Raw genomic sequence first — 17,013 nt, 5'->3', positions numbered from 1 at the left:
AGCATTGACAGTCGTGGTCCATGCAGGGCCGCGGCGGAAAGGGGAAGTCGCCCCTTCGGCCCAGCCCAGCGCGCTTGCCCTCGTCAGCCTGGTGGGTGGCATCATCATGTGCAGATGGCGGGGGTGCTGCTGAGCCCCAACCGCGCTGCCGATTGCGATGCGGCGCCTCTGCTGCGTTGCGCGGCCGTTGGGCAGGCCCAGAGCCAGCGTCCGGAAATGGCATCGAGCAGACGGCGCCAATCATCACCACGCTGCCCTGTGTGCAGGCCCGCCAAGCGCAGCAGACGCATCGTCTGCGGTGCGCAGCCAATGGCGCACCGTCTGGGACTCGGGCGAGGGCCCGCGTTGGGCGGTTGTGTACGAGTGGTGGTCGGGGCTCCTGGGGACATAGGGCGCGCTGGGCGCGGCGGGCGAACTGAGCACCACGCTACAGAGACCCTCGCGGCGGCGCCATCGGCCGGCCGCAGCGGGTCAAATGCTGATGTGCGCGTGTGCCTGCGCAAGCGGGCGCCGGGAAATATCGCGCGCGGCGCTGTGGGGAGCAATACGGCAAGCGCAGCCTGCGGTCGTGGTGAGTGCGGTGGTCGCGAGGCCGCGCTGCTCGACGCTGACTGGTGCTGGCGCCGCAGCCCTGGCCCGCAGCGTGCGGCAGCCGCTCCTGTGTTCCCTGCCGCGCTGCTGGGCGGTCCCTGGGCGATCAGTGCCAGCCCGGTCTTCCTGGAGAGATAACAGCGAGCGAAGCTTGACAACGCGATGCGCCCGAGGCAGGCCAGGATCGCTGCTCGCGGCCTTCTTAATATTATACCACCAGAACCACTCCTGACCCGCCCCAGCGCCCTGTCGCTGCCGCCGCTTGTCCCCCTCCAGCAAGCCCGCCCGCGCACCCCCCAGGCCGCTGCCCGCCGGCCCAGAGCCTCCACGCCGCGCCATCCAGACGAGACAGCGCCGGCCCACTCGCAACGCAACACCCTCCGCCTCTGTCGCACAAAGCAAGCTCCCGCGCGCCCGCCTGCTGCAGAACGTCCATGCAGCAACACAAACGGTGCCCGTACATGACTTGACGCCGCCTGCAGCATCTGCCTCTCCTTCTTCCCCCTCTGCGCCTCCCCAGCGCCGCCGCTCTTTTCCCCCGCCCACCACGCCGCTCTTTGTGCCTGGAGCTGCTCTCCATTTCTATGCCCTGCACCCCGTCCTGAATCGCGACACACAATGGCCCCCGCCCCGCCCTCGGCCGACCCGGCCAACCTGCCCCTCGCCGACTACTTCTTCATATCCGGCATCGAGTCCTCCCAGGTCTACGACGCCCAGCGCGTCAACGGCGCCGCTATCGCCCCCGCCGAGTCCACCATCGAGGAGGATGCCGCGCTCGAGGTCGAGGAAGAGGCCGTCCCGACCCCGCCACGGCCCACCTCGTCCGACGGTGCCTCGCTCTCCAAACGCGAGACGCGCCAGTCGATAAGCAGCGTCATAGGCCCCGACTGCGGCCCGGGGCCCACCGCAAGCAACCGCAGCAGCGCCACCATCAAGGGCTTTCCTCAGATTGGCGGCTCCGGACTGAGCGACTTCGACTTCGACCAGGCCTTGCGCAAGTTCGCCGCCGAGCGCGAGACGTTCCTCGAGGAAATACAGTTCAGCGCCGGCACGCTCAAGCAGGAAGATCGCCCGCGCCCGCGCCCCAAGACCCAGAGGATAGTGAACGAGGATGCGAGCAGTCTCGGCGCCGGCATTGGGAGCATTCGGAGGAGGATCAGCACCATCGGCCGGAGCCAGCGCAATTCCAGCGTGATGCGCAACTGTAAGTTCCCATGCGTTGAATGCGCGCCGTTGCTAACCACTGTCGCAGCTTCGGTCCGCACTTCGAGAAGAATGAGTGGTTACAACTCGGTCATTCCCGCCCCGCGTCCCTTCCTCCACGAACCCAACATGCATCCCTTGAAGCGGAGATACGAGCCGGTCCTGCTCGACCGCTACCCGCCCAAGGCCATGGTAGACGAGCTGAAGCGAAGAAATCCCTTCCCGGACTATGTTCCCATGTTCGCCTTCCCAAACGATGTGAACGTCGTTTCGTCGGACGAACGCCCCAGGTCGACGTGGCACGGTTTTGCTATGACTAATGGCGATGGCTCCAAGCTTCACGGTATCTGCTTAACCGTGTGGGTGCCGCTTAACCCCGTGGCTGCCGAGGAGCTGGAACGTCAGTGCGAAGAGTGGCGAAAGGCGAACATGACTCCTGAAGAAAGAGAGCTGGCAGGGAGTCTTGGAGAGCGCTTGGCGGCCGAGAGAGCAAAACTTTCGAGGCTGTTGGCTCAACTTCCCACGGTGCCCTCGGGATCAGACGAAAGGGAACGGCTGGAGGATGACATCAGTGCCGTCGAAGAGAAGATTGGCTTGATGAATGATCTACTGCGACCTGTCCGGCACGGCGCTGCGTCCAAGATTGATGGTCTGACCGATGGTGAAACCGGTCTTTGGATTCCCCGGGCGTACGGTGTGTTGGGCAGGGAGGGGGGCATGACGAGCTTCTGGAAGGAATGGCTGCGAGCCGTTGTTGTGCCCATGTATCAGGGCAGTCTCCTTCGGATTCCGGCAAGCTCACCACGGGTTGGGATGTGGCAGCCGCTCGAACGTTATGTCGTCAACCTCTGTGCTGAGGCGCTCAGCCCCATGTCTTCGATTACGCAGGTCGAACTTGCCGTTCGCGAACTACGCATGTATGCACGGAAGGAGGCTGTCAACGAACTACCGGGATCAAGGAACACCGATATCTATGCTCTGTTCCGGTCGCTGTCGATCCAGAACATTGTCACTCTCTTCGAGTACGTACTCTCAGAGGGTCGCATCATCCTGCTGTCTTCGCACACGAGCATGCTACATCTTGCCAGTGCAGCGATCACTCACCTGCTGTATCCGTTTACGTGGGCAGGCGTCTTCATCCCCGTCCTCCCAGTCCGCTTGATTCAAGCTCTCGAGGCCCCCTGTCCTTACATTGTAGGAATCGAACGCCGTTACGAGAATGTGGAGCTACCCGAAGACGATTTCGTGCTTGTCGACCTCGATCAGGATGTCATCGAGAGCACGGCGCCTCCTGTTGCATTGCCTCGCCAGCAACGAAGGAAGTTGATCTCGCTGTTGCAGTTGGCTGCACCGCATCACATCAAATACGGCGTCCCCACTGGACCCCCGGCCTACGCCATGGACGCATATCCTTACGACTCCTACTCTTCCGAGAACACATCCATATTCACGCACAAAGCGCCTCGGGCTACGCTCGCGCATTATGTCAGCCTCAATTCAGCGTCATTTGGCCCTGCTGGTGCCGTCACAGCCCCCAGGCTCTGCGTCTTCAACGCCTTCCTCCAAGCGAGAGCCGAAAGCCGAGGCGCTAGTAGAGGAGCCAGCAGAGGCGGCAGCAGAGGCGGTGCTGACAGACCGTCAACGAGCTCAACAAGCAGAACGAACAACTCACCCCCGTCGCCAAGCAGCAGGTCTCCAACCTCAATGGTATTCCCTCCCCTACCATCAACGCCAATCTCCCGGAGCGATTCCGGTTATGCTCTCCAAGCAAGCCTCCGCGAGAAGCGCTCCGGCCACTTCGATGCGGCCTCTCGACGGAGCTCTTCGGTATTTTCAAAAGCTGTCCATAAATTCGCGTCCGTTAAAAGTACTAACTCCCTGCCGCAGTTTGGTCCGGAGAGAATGAACACCCTACGTCGTCCCAGCCAGCCCATCCTCGGTCACTCGTCGAATCTGTCCACCTCGACTCTCGGCACCGAGTATCGACCCCCTGGTTCTTCGTACGCCCCGTCGGTTTATGCGCAGTCGACTCTCGCTGCTTCGACAGTCATGCCCAACGCTTTTTCGGCCCCTGTACGCAACTCGGATACGACACAGTGGTGTGAGGGTCACTGCATGCAGTGGCGGCCAAATGACGACAGAGCGACGTGCTCTATCTGCGATGACAAGGCAGATGATGGCATGTACAGGTGCACTGGTGGGTTGAAGTCACTTGTCCGCTTTGCCTTTTCTCTACGGTGTCTAACAACGAACAGGTTGCAGTGTTATTGCTCATCCCAGGTGTTTGAACCAAATATGCCTCGTCTGCCCTTCTGCTTTTCTACCCGACCAAGTGCGTGCTGCTTTCGTCCGGTGCTTCGCCAGCCTCTTGTACACGTATAGGCGGTTTTTGGGAGCGCCGAGCTCTGATCAAAAGAAGTCTGGATTGCTATACTCGTTTAACATGGATGGCTTCTTGAGGAGCATGCCGAGCGAAAACCAAGAATACGTTGCCATGCTGCGCGAGACCCAGGGTAAGCTATCGCTTGAAGTCTGGACCAGACACGGCTAACCACGCCAATCGTTTAGCTTTCAACGAATTCATTCACGAGCGAGAGTCTACCCGCTCAGACGACCCGTCGATCAAGCTCTTTGACCAGATAATTCTGTCCAAGAAGAACCGCGGACGCACATCCTTTTTCTCGAAATCTTCAACCGACTTCCTCAATGACACTTCCGATCATCTATGGCGCTCTGCGGTCGCCACGCCACCGTCTGCGCGCTTCCCTGGGGATTATCGTTCGGTCGTGACCCGTCAGCCAGCCAAGCTGGATCCGACGTTGATGAAGGAGCCAAGGGTCATCCAAGGTGTACCAAGAGTCCCTCAACAAAAGGCCAAGCGGAAGCCAATCCCTTCCATGATTGGCGGCAAATGAGACGAATCGTCACGAATTTCACCTTCCCCCTCGCCCTGACCACGATCATTACAAATTTCCATCTCCTTTCGACAGCTCCGACGGCCCTGTTGCGGATCACAGGAAATCCGCCAAAAAGGCCACAATGCAAAGCTAGACAAGCCGTGTGGCCGTGCGTTGACCTGTCACTGTCGCCACTGCTCATTTTCCTCCATTTTCTTCGAGTATCAATCCCACTCGATCTGATGCAATAGCATACAGAAGGCTGGAAAGCCTATCATCAAAGACTGACAAGCCCTGCGCACCCAGCGCGAACGGGCCTCCACTCCACCAATTTTTCATTCCTTGTCTAATATTATCTTCCCTGAGCACTAGAGTCCAGGGAGAGGTACTCTTTTTGTCTATCGTCGAGCGTTGGAGCATTTGGGCGTCAATTTAGAGAAAAAAAAATATCTGGATGTTCTGGGATTTCCTGGGGAATTGAATCCCCAGCCTGTCGAATTGCACAACTTCCTTGCCTGTCGCGTTACATTGTTCGTCGGTACAAACGTGTTTGTTTCTTGGGTCGTACCTCATGGGTGCTGGGTCTATGAGCTCTAGAGTCATTCCCAGTTCTTGTGTTTCTCGTATTCCTGCTTGCACTAGACGCCGTTCTTGGATAACGTCCTACGGCCCACCAGGTTTTGCGCTATTTCCGTGTTCGCTCGCTGTTTTTTGCTTATTTTTACCCGGATCGATACCTAGAGTAAGAGGGCGTTGGTTAAGTCGTGGAGCAAGTTGAAAAAAGCTCTATTGGATGCGAGCTCTTGATAACCACGTACGAGGGTGTTATTTTTAATGTAATTGCGTGTACAGGTAAGGCTAATCAATGCGTGCTTAGCTCGATAATACATAAATTGCGAGGTCATCAGGTGTGCAGAGGGCCACACGGTATCCTAATTGCTTGGGCTGTTGATTGTCTGTATTAAAGTAGTGCCTTTACTACGTGATATATCTGCATGTCCCACTTGAAGGAGCGTTATCTAGGCATGTGATCTCGGTTGGTGTACCAGCTATTAGAATAGCATGTACTACGTCACAGCCACGCGCGCCGGACCCTGCCGATCACTTGGCATGGCCAGCAAGGACATGCGGCGCAGAGATTCGTCAGCCCTCCCGCCGGTCGGCCCGTACACTATTCTAACGTCATCCCACTCTTGAGCGCACGCCTCCACCACGTCGCGCAGCCTCTTTCTTGCTTCAATATCTTCTACCACAAGTTAACGTCGTTCTACGGCAGTGGCACCCTATCTGCAACGCACTCGTACATTATCACCTCGCTCCGTCCCGTTCCATGCGTCCAGAGAGGAGTTGAAAGTAAAGAAGACCAAGATTGATAGGCTACCATCCCAGGTGACTGACTGAGGACAGGGAGCACAATGCCGTACGACTTGCAAGGACGCAACGTCTTGATCACTGGTGGCTCGAGGTGAGTGATCGAGTCTTGCGTGCGAGGCAGGCATGCATTGATCACTTGCACAATAATTTGCACATTTCCTTCCAAACATCATCCTACTCCATACTCGTCGGTTCGTTCGACGAGGCAGACCCCATAATCCGGATCGGAATCAGTGCCCCGAGCCATTACAGCTAACTACTAAACATAATATTCCCCAGAGGCCTCGGTGCCGTCCTCGCCCGCACCTTCGCTGCACAGGGGTGCAATGTGGCGATCAACTTTCAAAGCTCGGAGGCTGCGGCGAAGGACCTCGCCCAGGAAGTTGAAGAGAAGTACCGCATCAAATCTACGATAATCAAGGCTGTAAGGGGTCTGCCCTGGCAGAGAGACTCCCACTTCTTATTGCTGACTTGAATTCTATAGGATGTCGGCATCGCTACCGAATGTGAGCGCTGTGTGAGAGAGACAGTCAAGACGCTCGGGGGCTTGGACATTCTCATCGGAAATGCCGTGAGTGTTCCTTTTGAAGGCGACGAGTTTTTATTGGATTACAAGGACCTTGGAGCGTCTACATGATGGTTCCGATGCCCAGCTTCTGATATGACTCATTACGTAGGGGTACACGAAGTTCACGGACAATTGGGGTGATCTCGAGGCGCTTAACGAGGAGGACTGGGATAAAGTAAGCGCGTACCTCATTGCTTCTGGCTCGACTCTGAAGGGCATCGCTCACCACGTTGGTCTTGACAGTGTTTCGCCGTCAACGTGAAATCAAAGCTTGCACTCATGAAAGCCGCCGGTCCCATCCTCCGTGAGAACCCGGAAGGGGGTGTGTTTCTCATCACGTCATCTATAGCGGTGAGGACAAGCCCTTTACATGTCTGGATAGTGCACGAAGTCTTCTAACCTTCGCACCAGGGCGTCTCTCAGGGCGGCAGCTCAATGGCGTGAGTCCTATGATTGGTTACAAAGGGGTTCTGCCCTTCTCAGACTTGTTTTGTATGAGATTCTGCACCCTACTCACGTGGGTAGTCTACCGCCACGTCCGGATGTGTCTGTAGCCTTCAAGCCTTGCATCCTCGTCCGGACATGTGTTCGGCTACCCATAGAGCAAGATTGCGACTCCTCCCAAGAACACATCTGAGAAGAGCAGGATGCGACGTAATCTCCTGCCATGGGGTACTGTGGCTAATCATCAGCCATGCAGTTACTCGGTGACCAAAGCCGCTCAGCTTCACCTGATGAAGTGTTTGGCTTCAGTTTGTGGCCCCAAGATTCGGATCAACGCCGTACTGCCTGGTCTCTTGTTGACTGATTGGGTTTGACTCACGTTACTTTCGATCACTTTCAACCATCAGAGCTAATGAGTCCTCTTAACCAGGGAAATCAATATGGCGAGGAGCGCATTGCGTCTCTCAAAGAGAGAGCAGCTCTGAAGAGGGAGACGGATCTGCAAGATTGCGCGAACGCCTTTCTAGATCTCGCCAAAAACACGTCCATCACTGGCGCCAAGATTCAAGTTGGTATGAGTCCAAATGTCCGATAAACATGAAGTACGCTGATATTCCATTTCTTCCTTGAGATGCGGGTCTCTATATTGCAGCACCTTAGCTCAGTCAAAGTATGATTGGCAGGAACGCCTACATCACGTGTAGAGATGTCGATCTTACCATGAGTCGTCTATATGAATGGCTGATGGATACCACAGCAGAGGATGCAGGGCTCGTAAACGCTGCACGGCCGATGCTGGTCTCATCGATTCGTAGCTCAATGCAAGAGAATGAACCGCAGTTAGGGACGTAGCATCGTCTTTCAGAAAACCCGCCGTTTATGTTTCCACGCACTTGCTGCCAGTCCCTTCGTTATACCCATCGCTTCACCCTCGGCGTCATTGCTTGTAGGCCAACCATAGGAAGTAAGACAGCTGTTTCCGATGTTTCTACACCTTTCGCAAAACAGTTCCTACCTGTAACTTCCGGCATTTTATGTCAGAAGAAAGCCCCGGCAGAACACACAACAAAGACGTGGTGATTAGCGGCGCAGTAAATGTGGTGAGCAAGGTTTGAAGGCGGGCGAGCCCACGTCCAAGAATTGAAAAATATCTCGCTCACCTGTACAGTTGATCCCAGTCGTATCAACTTATATACAATACGCTCTTTGAATCTTTCCCTGTCGATACAACGGCTCTAAGAAACTGGCCGCTGGGGTGGGGAAAAGGTGTCGTAGGACTTGGCGATCAGTAGTAGGAGAAATGTTGTCCAAACTCTCCTCGCAGTCCCTAGACTAAACATTATTTCAGTGCAGGCACTCGGCGGGATAAGTCGTTCAGTCCTCGTATGCCTGTTCCGTTTCGTCTAGAGCCTTCATAATTTCTTCGACGTGACGTGGATCATCGATGCCCCAGACCCCACCACCCTTTACCGTTCCCGACGACAAGCCTCTTGGTGCATCAATCCCTTTTCCGACGAGATTACGGCCCACTTTGCCAGGGCCGATGCCCAGCCATCTGCGCACCTTTTCCTCCTTATCCAAGTATCGGACGGAACCCCACCAATCAACTGTCTCGACGCATTGTCGTGCAAGCAGATCCTTCAATTCAGCGCGACTTTTGAAAGGACGAGCAGTAACGTTTGATACGCATGGCATGTGACCGGGCCAGGTCACAATGTCCCGGTCGCCAGCGCTTTCGGATGGGCCGGCCAGTATGCGCTTCATCTCCTCCTCGGCAGGCTTCATCAGCGGCGAGTGAAACGGGCTATCGGCTTTCAAACGAACGGCTCGCGGATCGTGACCGCCGAATTGCCGCAGGTGAGTCAGGAGGGTTGTGATGCGCTCAATGCTACCGCTGAGCACGATCTGGTTCTTGCTGTTGATGTTGGCGATCAGAACCTTGTCGACGGCGGGAACGTCCTCGGCGGAATCGGTCTTGGACCCGTCAGAGCCCATGCCGAGGAAGTCGTAGACCATGTCGGTGAGGGCGCGCATGCGCTCCTCGTTCTCGCACACGATGGCAACCATTCCCACCTCGCCGCCGCCAATGGCAGCGGAGGCTTCCTTGGAGCAGCGAGCCATGACCTCGGCGCGGCGGCGCACCATGCGCAAGGCGTCAGTGAAGGACAGATAGCCGCCGGCAACGAGGGCGGCAAATTCACCGAGCGAGTGGCCCAGGGTAAAGTCGACGCGATGCTGGGGCTGGAAGCCGAACTCGGCCTGCAGGACATGCAGGATAAGCACCGAAGTGGCCATGATGGCGGGCTGTGCATTCTCGGTGGCGGTCAGAGTGGCATTGGGCCCGTCGGAGATGAGGCGCGACAGGCGGAAGTTGAGCGTGTCGTCGATCTCGTCGATGATGGGAGCAACGGTGCGCGGGAAGGCATCGAGCCAGGCCTGCATCATGCCGACGCGCTGCACACCCTGACCTGGACAACGCGGGCATCAGCATCACGGCGGCGCACAGGAGCGTCCGGCGGGGCTTGCCTGGGAAGAAGATGGCGGTCTTGGGACGGCGCTGGGCGGGGTGGGTCGACAGCGGGCGGCAGCGTGCGTGCGGGCAGGTGCCGCGGTGGGGGGCGGCGGCGCGGACGAGGCGGCGGGCGAGGCGGCAGTCGGGAGGCATGGCAGCGGAGGGCGGAGGGCGGAGTGTGGTGGGTGGGTGGGGGGTGTGTTGCGGTGGTCGGATGAGATGGGCTTGGATGCGGCGTTGGAAGCGGGCGGCGGGCAGGCGGGCGGCGGCAGGTGACGCAGGGCGGCAGAGCTCGAGCGCGGGGCCTCGCCAGCCGGGATATCCCTGCCTCGGCCCCCGACTTTATGAGCACTTCTACCAAACCTCGTCTTCTGCTGGCCAGACCTGCCCGCCCCGTCCCAGCCCTGCACCCGCCCGAAACATGGCCAATTGCCTTGCGGCTCTGTCTTCCTGCGCCGTCGCTGTATGTACATTGCGAGCCGTTCCAGATCACGCCTGCCCCGTCACATGCCTCTGGTGCTCGCCATCTAAACCTATACCACCCCCTCCGCATGCTCCTGCCCACCTGCTCTTACAACGACGACCGCCCAATCGGCGCGTCGTCCATCAATCGGTCCGTGACCACAGCCGGCCGCCCGGCTATGAGTTTGTTTTCCGGGAACTTGGCCTAGACATCGTCAGCCAACCTCGTCATCAATGCTGTCTTCGGCCGACTGACCTCTCTGTCCACAAGCGACCCCGCCGCCACTCTCGAGTTCTTACCAATACGTGCCCCGGGTAGTATCGTCACGTCGGCCTCGATACACACACCGTCCTCGATCACAACCTCCATCGCCGACGCCGTGCCCTTGACCCCCTGCCGATCTCGTGGGCTTCTGTCCCAGTCCGATGTGTAAATGCTGACGTTGTGTCCCAAAATGCATCTGTTCCCGATCACCACTGTGCGCGCGTCAGAGATGGTGCAACCCCCCTCTATCGCAACCTGGTCACCGATCCGAACATTGTAACCGAAGTCGCAACGGAACGGCGTCTCAATCCAGCAGCCCTCGCCCAAGAATCCTACATGGTCAGATTGCGGCGTGTCGTCCGATTGCATCTTGTCCTCAGATTTCGGCCCGTCATGGCTGGGGAGCCTCAGCACGTCCCTGAACAGGCGCATGCTCTCGTCTAGGCTTGCTCCTGTGGCTACTGCATTATTAAACCGCCACAGTGCAGCCTTGCATTTTTGTCGCTCTTTGAGCAAACTGGGTGCGAATGGAGTGTAGATGCCACCCGACAACATCTTCTCTTTCTCCGACAGCAGCTTGTGCGACAGTGGCTGACTCACATGCTGTGGTATTGATGGCTGGCGCTGCTGCTGCTGGGGAGCTAGCTGTGCCGCCGTCATGGCTGACTGAGGAGCGCTTAGTTGCTGCGGCTGCGGTAATGGCGGTGCCATGGTGGAAGAGCCAGATTGTCCGTGCCGGTAAGAGTTCTGCTCCTGGTATCTCTGAAGCGCCCCCCACGTGTCCGACGGAGGCGCCATTCCGGAATAGCCGTTGGCGGCGCGGTTCGGCAGCGATGGCGATGGCGACGGCCAAGCCGCTGCCCACGAGATCGAGCTCGAGGCAGATGCACTTGGCCGCTCCTCTCCCACTATAATCGATCGGCTGCGCGCTTCTTCGAGAGACAGTGGCGGTCGAGGACCCGGATAGATGTCGACCGCCGGTCTGGGATAAATGCCCAGAGGCTCGGGATAGCCGTGCTTTGTCTGCATGGGCATGTGGCCATTGTGTGCTCCCGACTTTGGCCAGGGTGACTTTAGCAAGTATCCCTCGCACACAAATCCGCCACGTATACAATTGTTGCATGAGGGCTTTGCTTCGTCGCATTTTTTTTTGCGCCGCCTGCATGTCTGGCAGCCGGTTTTTGTTCTATTACTGAACACTCTTTTCCTTGGCCCTGCTTTGACCTTCACGCCCGCCTTGGTTACCTGTGTCGGGCTGCCATAGCCAGTGTTAGATTGGCCAGACTGTGCCTCATCGCCGCGCTGGTCCCCCTTTCTCGATGCGTCGCCAGCTTCATATTCTCGCTGCGGGGCGTCGGCGTCAGCGTCGGTGTCAGACATACTGACTTGGCGTCGCGACATGGCAGCAAAGTCTCTGGTCTGCGCCGCCGGCTCTCCGTTTTCATCGACCAGGATGAGGTCGTCGTCGTCTTCATCACCGTCGTCATCTTCCGCGGAACTCGGACTGCTAGAGTCTCCCTGCCGCGAGTACGTGTCTACGTCCTGGGCATCTTCCTCATCTTCGTACAGGGAGCGTTTGCGCTTGGCCGGGCTCGACAGGCGCATGTCGCGCTCGGGCGGACGTGGGGTGGGCGGCCCATCGGGGGGGTCTGGATGCTGCGAGAGGGGTCTCCTGTCCTGCACACAATCGGTTTCGGGAGTGAGTGAAGCTCGTGAATGGCGGCGTTCAGATCCATTGCCGCTTAGTTTCAGCGTCCGCGGGGAGGTGCGGCCGTTGACTGCGGTGAAGCCCGAGGCGGCGGTGTCGGAAATGCGGTCTCTTTCGTCCAGCCGCACGCCGCTGTGCAGCGAGGGCGGCATCAGGAACGGCAGCAGTAGCGGGATGCGGCAGGGACGATGGCTCGGTGGTCGAGCGGGCGGATCGACGGCGTCTTTTGGATTCTTCAGCGGCAGGCGGGTTGCACGGCGCGGCGGGCGTCTTCACGCGCTGGCGAGAGGAAGCAAGGAAGGCGCGCGGCGAACATCCAACACGAAGAGCGCAGCGCGTGCGGATCAGCCGCCTAAGTAATAAGCGCCCAGGCAGACGGCTAAGCGGGCGGCTTCGTGTGACGGCTGGCCTCCGCGGACGCGGTGCGCGGGCACTGGCGCCAGATATAGAAGGCGCCGCGGCAGCTGAAGCCTGTCATCAGGGCCGGGCAGGCGCGCGCGGCCTAAGCTGCGCCGCAAGCCAGAGCAGCGCGCCTGTGTCGCTACCATCAGGTCGCACGGCGGGTAGCGCGGAGGCGAGCACGGCAGCAAGGAGCGCGGGTGCGGGTGCTGAGGCGCACAACGAGCGCTTGTACTATTATTCGCGCGTGTGGCGCGGGCGCGGCCCGTTGGCAGCCCGCCGCTGCTGCCTTTTTAGCGCCGCGCCGCCGCCATGGGCCCAGGGTCGACGGCTAAGGATGGCCGCAGGCGCGAGCGAACCCAACAACCGCCGCTGCACCGGCCTTTGCCACGAGCCCACCCTCACCGCGCCCCGGCCGGGCTGCACGGAGCCGACTGTGCTGTGCCGCGCCCGCGCCCGCGCCCGCGCCCTTCCGTTCTGCTCACCCATCACGTGATCTCCCACCTCGGCCCTCCCGCGACCACCACAGCGCCCGTCCTGGCCGCGAGACCTATGCGCTCTCCGGGCAGATAGGCGCCGGCGCCCGAGCGTGCGTGTGCGGGCGGCGACGGCTTCGCGGCGAGCAGGAGCAGTCCGTCCCCGGCGCAACCGCTGGCACCCACGACGCCGCCGGCCATGGGGCTGCCGTCGCCCCTCTTTCCTCGGGCTGCCCGTCGTGGTGATGCGCAGTGCTGGCCCGCTCTGGCACATGAACGACACGCGACACGACCCTCTTCGATCGGCGCGGCAGCGCTGTCCAGGCTTCAGCCCGCGCATCGGCACAGCTAGACGCGGCAACGCCTTGGACACCACAGCATCATGCACGCCATATGTATTCCCTGGCTAAGCACCACGTATGCATCCTCGAGGGCCGAATGGCTCTGGGAGCCCGCGCAATGCCGAGCGCCCTCGTCTGCCCTTGCTGTCAGGGCCCAAGCGGACGAGAGGCGTTCATCTCGGCTCACTTCCGCAGAACAGCGTGCACATGGACCAAAGCCTCTCCACGTGCCTTTTACAACCTTTTGTCCGCTCCTGGCAATGTCGTGCATGCTTCTCACAGCGCCCTTCTTGGGCGTTCACGTAGTGCTTGGCCCAGCTCCAGCCTCCAGGTGGAGACTGCTGCGCTGCGCTCACGGCCTCGACCGGCGAACCAGCTGTGTCCGTGAGATGCCCTGCCCGCGCCGTTGGACGTGTGTCTCCTCCGGCCGAGCTGAGTTTCATTGGCTCTGGGATCGGCGCAGAGTGGAACACAAGCCGTCAAATGTCACCGACTGCCATGAAATAGGCAGGCTTGAACCGAAGGCCGATGCACTGTTGCACTGGGGGCGAAGAAAGCGCATACTCAGCTGCGTCCCACGCCCGCCTGTCGACAACTCTGCTCGGCCGCCCTCCTTGCATTGCCAGAATTCGGAGTAGTCATAGAGAGCCTGGGGCGGCGCTTTCCGGGTCGCAGCTACGCGGCCACCCAGTGCCCCTGGGCCCCTCAGGCTCAGCTTGCCTTCCTTGCCATGTCTACCCGGGCAAGGCGTTCTTGCCTATACCCTGGTTGGCTCCATGGCCGTATGGCGCTGCAACTGCGTTCTTTGAGTGGAGGGGGCTTCGAGCCGGATGCAAGCGCCGTTCCCGCAGCGGGCTCGGTACGCTTCAAAGTCCTCCAATCATCAAGGGACGCAGCATCGGCTAGTGGCCAGCTGAGCTTTGCGCGACGTCGTTACGGTGGCTGTGGTGGACCTGTGTGGAGTCAGGCCCGGTTAGCACCAGGTCTGGCTCTCCGGACAAATGGGCTGTTCTCATGCCGCCCCCATGCATCTTGCACGGTCAATGGGCAATGAGCCAGGGCAAAGGGCGGACGACATGAAAAGCTCTGGATCAAGACTTGACGCCTGGTGGAAGAGGCGCGCTAGTCATCAGTGGGCACACCGCTGGCATTTTCCCATGCGTCACTTCCCCTCGAATATGCGGCCACGGCCGACTAGCTTTGACCCCCTGGTATGCCTTTCACTTCGATCTCGAGCCTTTCTGCCATCTGGACAGTTGGAGGCGCACCTGTCCGTGTCCACGCAGCTTATCTTGGCTTCCAAGGCAGCAGCGTCACAGTGAAACCATGTACTGGCCAAATAGCACGGAGCGACGGCAGCCTCACACGTATTGAAACGTGCGACGGGTCCTGAGGAGTTGCTCCCTTGCCCACTTTGACCGAAACCACCAAGGTCCCAGGGAGACCGTTTTCCGACTTCCTTCTCCTGTCTTTCTCGTCCCTTTCGACAGGTGAGATGCCCTCTGACCCCATAGATGATATCGACGGCCGCTAAGGAGTATAGGCATCACTTGGGTGAATCAACGACAGTTCTCGTTTGCGGCACTGCGCTTTCGAGCACGAACCGGTCTTCTAGCACGTCGTATGATAGGTCAATCGGTCGCGATACTTCGGGAAACTGAGGAGGCGCGCCTTCAATTGCTGGGTCGAGTTGTGAGACAGGATTGATCGCCCTACAGGTATAAGCCCTTGATGGAAATCGCTGACCTAGATGCATGGCCATCGTCGTTCTCGAGTCCAAGGTAAGTGTTCAGAGCGGCCTTTTAGTAAACACCAGTATACTCGGACAAGCTGACAGCGTTCCTGCCGCAGGGGTCTTGGGTCCTGTGTGTATCAGCGACAAGCGGTTGCGATACTGGGGGCCTCGACCATACCGGGCGCGACTTGCTGCCATACAACTTGACCGGCGGGAAATCTGTCCATGCACCATTGAGATTCAGCCATTGGGGATAACTCATCAGCCAGAATTCGGCTTCAGCGAGGGGTTGCTGTGGGTCAGACGTCCCTAACTCGACCGGGCCAGCCATGATGGCGCATTTCACGTTGCGAACACTGTCGCCTGACCGGTTTCAACAGAGGGAACGAAACCCGAAGTGTTCGTTTCCCCACGGCAGACGCGCCCCGGACTGGGTGAGAGCTTCATGCGCCACAGCTGCGCAAAAGTGCGCACTGTAGCCTGACAATGGGTGGAAAGATGGCCGGCCCGTGTAAAGACACTGCCTCCTCGTCTTCTTGCGGTCTTGACGAACGGGCCTGCGTCACGAGCCGCGTCGAGCAACCCTAATCCTAGCGATTATTATAACGGGGAGCGTGGCTGAGAGCCTGGACAAATGAGAACAACCAACAGGATACACAACAGAGTGATCGGATATTGCAATTTCTGCTCGCGTGGGCCCGAGCATTTCGGCACGCGCACGCCGATCGCTCGCGTTTGTACAATATCCAGCCGCGTGGCATCCACGTTCCTTCGCACTGGGATCTGGTCAAGCAAGCCAACACAGTGGGCTCACGGCGTCGCCGGGCTACCGATGTGGTACTCGCCGAATGACTTCTTGAACACTGGATGAGAACTCATGGGCCTCGTGGCATCACGGACAGCAAGCTGACTAGTGTTGCCTCGGCTGTGTACCGAGACTGAGCCCTGGTTCGATCGATGCAATCCAGTTTGGATTCAGTGACGCTACCTGCGAGAGCCTCGGTTCGGCTCGTGCGCATTGATTTCAATAGATCCACCCACCGAGCATACCTAGACTTTGAACGCTACTCATGGTACAGCGTTCGGCTCGCCCCGCTCCGCTACTTGCTCGGGCACACTCTCGCTCGGGGCCACTGCCGCGGGCTTCGGGTAACGCACAAGCCGTCGCAACTGGGACTGAACTTGTTGGACGGCATCGAATCGCCCTGCATAGAGGTAAGATCTCTCTCATCTCCAGCATAGGATGACCAGCCCCACCAAACCTATTAGCTCGTGCATGTACCCCCACGTATGATTACACCGTCTTCGCTAAGTGCTACGTTGACGAGCGCCATGCTTGCAGTAACGTAATACCGCAAAACATTTTTGTTAGATATGTCAAGCATGTCTCTACGCTCGCAGTTAGTGGGGAAAGCTGTTATTGCCATTCAGAGTCATCGCTGTTCCCTCTAAGTGTGTTTCTTTTCTTCTGGATTGGGTTCCGCGGCTATGTTTACCTAATGGGCCAACAAACCAGACTTTTCGCGCATAGGCCGCGACCAAGAGCCAAGAGCTTCCTTACTAAAACGGTTATTGTGGTGCTAGTAATACGTACAAACTATAGAACTATAGCCAAGTCTTAGGGGTCTAAGACATCACGTCGTCATATTAGGTGTTGTTAGTTGTAATCTCTATAACACGATAGTCTTTCATTTAGTATGGAGAACTGGAGAAGTTCGACGAAGTACTGAGTGGACCGACACCTATTGTCAAGGAGAAGGTAACTCTAGCTTCTAGAACTATGTATAGTAATGAAAATCGGGTTTATGTTAATCAATCAAGACTGCACTAGGTCAAATTACGTTTCATCTTAGAAGTACGGATTGCGACGCCACATGTCTAGTGAAAGGCGTCGAAAAAGCTTTCATAGCATCGTTCGTATCTGCTGGCAGTCGGCGACAGGCATAGTCATCTGCTCTTCGTATACGCGCCAGCTAAGACAGATGAGGTTCCAGTAACGGTAAGAAAAGATCTCTTTCCCTAAGATAGCTAGACTTCT

The 17,013-nt window shown here is 58.3% G+C and overlaps 4 protein-coding genes across 4 annotated transcripts; 2 read left to right on the top strand and 2 right to left on the bottom strand.

The window, feature by feature from the left end:
• Positions 1–1,209: 1,209 nt before the first annotated feature.
• Positions 1,210–4,709, top strand: BKCO1_1900031 (ddenn domain protein; the record flags this gene model as incomplete). Its single annotated transcript, XM_020272055.1, has 5 exons — positions 1,210–1,795; positions 1,844–3,621; positions 3,682–3,991; positions 4,050–4,307; positions 4,363–4,709. The coding sequence occupies 5 exons, from the start codon at positions 1,210–1,212 to the stop codon at positions 4,707–4,709; spliced, it is 3,279 nt and encodes a 1,092-aa protein (XP_020131360.1).
• A 1,397-nt stretch (positions 4,710–6,106) lies between these two features.
• On the top strand, positions 6,107–7,672 carry BKCO1_1900030 (short chain dehydrogenase reductase; the record flags this gene model as incomplete). The annotated part of the gene is made up of 8 exons (XM_020272054.1): positions 6,107–6,156; positions 6,345–6,489; positions 6,550–6,636; positions 6,743–6,808; positions 6,877–6,984; positions 7,045–7,073; positions 7,334–7,445; positions 7,508–7,672. 8 exons carry the CDS (start codon positions 6,107–6,109, stop codon positions 7,670–7,672), a joined length of 762 nt encoding a protein of 253 aa, XP_020131359.1.
• A 779-nt stretch (positions 7,673–8,451) lies between these two features.
• Positions 8,452–9,742, bottom strand: BKCO1_1900029 (malonyl-acyl carrier protein transacylase; the record flags this gene model as incomplete). Its single annotated transcript, XM_020272052.1, has 2 exons — positions 8,452–9,545; positions 9,631–9,742. The coding sequence occupies 2 exons, from the start codon at positions 9,740–9,742 to the stop codon at positions 8,452–8,454; spliced, it is 1,206 nt and encodes a 401-aa protein (XP_020131247.1).
• Positions 9,743–10,160: 418 nt separating this feature from the next.
• On the bottom strand, positions 10,161–12,176 carry BKCO1_1900028 (bacterial transferase hexapeptide; the record flags this gene model as incomplete). Its single annotated transcript, XM_020272051.1, has 3 exons — positions 10,161–10,256; positions 10,308–11,372; positions 11,562–12,176. 3 exons carry the CDS (start codon positions 12,174–12,176, stop codon positions 10,161–10,163), a joined length of 1,776 nt encoding a protein of 591 aa, XP_020131248.1.
• Positions 12,177–17,013: the final 4,837 nt, after the last annotated feature.

This window comes from Diplodia corticola, assembly GCF_001883845.1.
Source record: "Diplodia corticola strain CBS 112549 chromosome Unknown scaffold19, whole genome shotgun sequence".
Taxonomy (NCBI): domain Eukaryota; kingdom Fungi; phylum Ascomycota; class Dothideomycetes; order Botryosphaeriales; family Botryosphaeriaceae; genus Diplodia; species Diplodia corticola.
Note: the sequence above shows the minus strand (reverse complement) of the source record. Positions and strands in the feature narration are given on the sequence as shown.